The 2,530-nt window shown below is 23.8% G+C and overlaps 1 protein-coding gene across 1 annotated transcript; it reads right to left on the minus strand.

The window, feature by feature from the left end:
- Window positions 1-80: 80 nt before the first annotated feature.
- Window positions 81-1,410, minus strand: ENU1_077160 (vacuolar protein sorting 26, putative; the record flags this gene model as incomplete). Its single annotated transcript, XM_008858577.1, has 1 exon — window positions 81-1,410. A coding segment is annotated over one exon (1,330 nt), but the record flags the coding sequence as incomplete, so codon positions are not given.
- Between the last annotated feature and the right edge of the window lie 1,120 nt (window positions 1,411-2,530).

Below are 2,530 nucleotides of genomic sequence, written 5' to 3' on the forward strand. Positions count from 1 at the left end.
TTCTTTCTTAATTTTTTCATATGTTAAATGAGGAGGATAATAAGTTAACCACAAATAAAGTATTAATGGAATAAGATAACCAAGGAAATATGTTCTATAAACTACAATAAGTGAAGGAATTAATTCAAATCTCATGAATGGATAAACTGCATAATTTAAATGCCAATGATTAAATATTCTTAATAAAATATCATATCCATTCCATACAATACTTCCTTCTCCAAATTTCATTCGCATATATGGATCAAGTCGTTTATAAATTAGATTTGATAAATCTTTATCAAATCCTAATACAAAAAATGACATATAATATCCTGGATATACTCCATGCCAAAATGCACAAACTGCCATAGTTAAACTTGTTTTATATCTTTCTAATGGTGTTCCAATCATAGAGACATAAACATAATTCTTTAACCATTTTTGAACATAAGTATTCCAAAGATCCATATTTACTTTACATGACCTACATACTTCAAATTCTATAATACTAACATTTCTATATAATAAAAATTCATCTTTTCCTTCTTTTGTTCTTCCAGTATAACCACATCCTGAAATTTCTCCAAGTGATTCAGTCAATTTCCATGTTCCATAATATTTTAATCGAATTGTAGAAACTGTCCACCAAATGGTTAATAATTTCCACCAAATACTACATGTTTCGGGATGTTCAAGAATATAATATTCTGGGTCTGGTAATGGATTACTATTAATATATGCATAAATAAAATATATAATAATTCCTCCAATATAATGTTCTAGGAATTTCAAAATTGGGATTTTAGGAAGTTCTTTTCCTTTGATAAGATTAAATCTACTCATATCAATAAATGACATATAATCCCGATATTCTAATGATGGTCCACTAAATAATCCTGGATAAAAGAATATAAATCCATAAAATTCTATAATACTTGGATATTTATTTATTTTATGTGCTTCTAAATATGGTGTTAATTCTTTCTTAAATGAATTTGCAACACTAAATGCAAATGCTGTTAATTTTAATGTAATAATCATATGTGTTGTTGTAAATTCAAGTGTCCAGACAAGATACATATTAAAATATAAATAAATATGTCGATATAATAAATATCCAAATGTTATTATAAAACATATATTTGCTGCTTTTTGTGTTTTATTATATTTCATAATTAAATAAACTGGTATTGTTGTAAAAAATACTGTTATAAATTCCATTCCAAAAAGTAAATATGAAAAAACCATTCCTAATGTTCCATAAACAATATGTTTGATATTTGGATTATTTGGAAGATATCTTAATCCAAAACAAATTGGTGCTGCAAGTACTGCATTTGAAAAATATTTCACTTGGTCTAATGGTACATTAAGTGCACTTGAAAGTGGTTCGACCCAATCATCTGCAAGTGAATAATTACTAAACATCTTCTTTCTTCTTTCTTTTTATAAGTTCTTTAGGTTTTTATTCTTTTCTTCCCATAAAAATAGACCTTTTGGACTTTTATTCTTCTTTTCCTTTTTCTTTCTTTTTTAACTCTTTTTTTATCATTTTTCTTTTCCTTAAACTTTAGTATCTTTTATTTTACTTCTTTTTCTCTTCTTCATTCCTTCTTTCTTATTTGACGTCATTAAACAATTCATCATTATTCTTTATCCAAATGTTATTCCTTTTTTTTGTTCATCTTTTCTATTTCTTATTCCTTTTGTTGTTTTTGTATGAATTATGCTTTTTATGTTTTTGAAATTTCTTTCTTCTTTCTTTTTTTTTATTTTTATTATTCTTTGTTTCTTTTTTGGTTATGTTATTTTGTCTTTCTTCTTATTTTCATCATTTGACTTTATTTAGTTTGTATTATTTTAGCTTTTAATAACAGATAATAACTATTAACTATTGTATTATTACATTGTTCATTTGTATTTTTGAATCTTTTAAATACTAACTCTCTTCGTCTGAGTCAATCTTTTAGTTAAAAAATAATTAAAATATTCACAACTCATTTGATTTGATTGTTTATTGGTAAATATTGTATGACTGTTTGTTTACACCGACTTTTAGTAATACTTCTTCACTTTTTTCTCTCTTCTATCAAAATTATCTGATTAAAAATAAATCAATCACAAACATTTAGGTATTTAGGTATTATTACTCACTCATTTGTTTATGTAATCTTTTATTTTGTTTAATTTATCTGTTATTCTTCTTTTTGTTTAACTCTTATTCTTATGTTTTTATTTGATTAGTTATTTTCTATCTTCAGTTATTCTTTCAATTAAATAATTCAATATAGTAGTTATACTTACATTAAGTGATGAAAATGAAAGTTGGAAATACAAAATAACGTATTAAATTTTATTAATATGCAAGTGATTATCATAACAAGAGAAAGTGTTTATATTAATATATGATGAGACATAATAAAAAACATAGCAAGTATAGAAAATATAAAAAGAAATGATAACTCTTAGAAATATAAAGGAAATAGAAACACGCATAAAACAAATTAAAAATACAACAAAACAATGAAGTTGAATTGAAGAAAATGAA

This window comes from Entamoeba nuttalli, assembly GCF_000257125.1.
Source record: "Entamoeba nuttalli P19 unplaced genomic scaffold asmbl_3689, whole genome shotgun sequence".
NCBI lineage: Eukaryota > Evosea > Mastigamoebida > Endamoebidae > Entamoeba > Entamoeba nuttalli.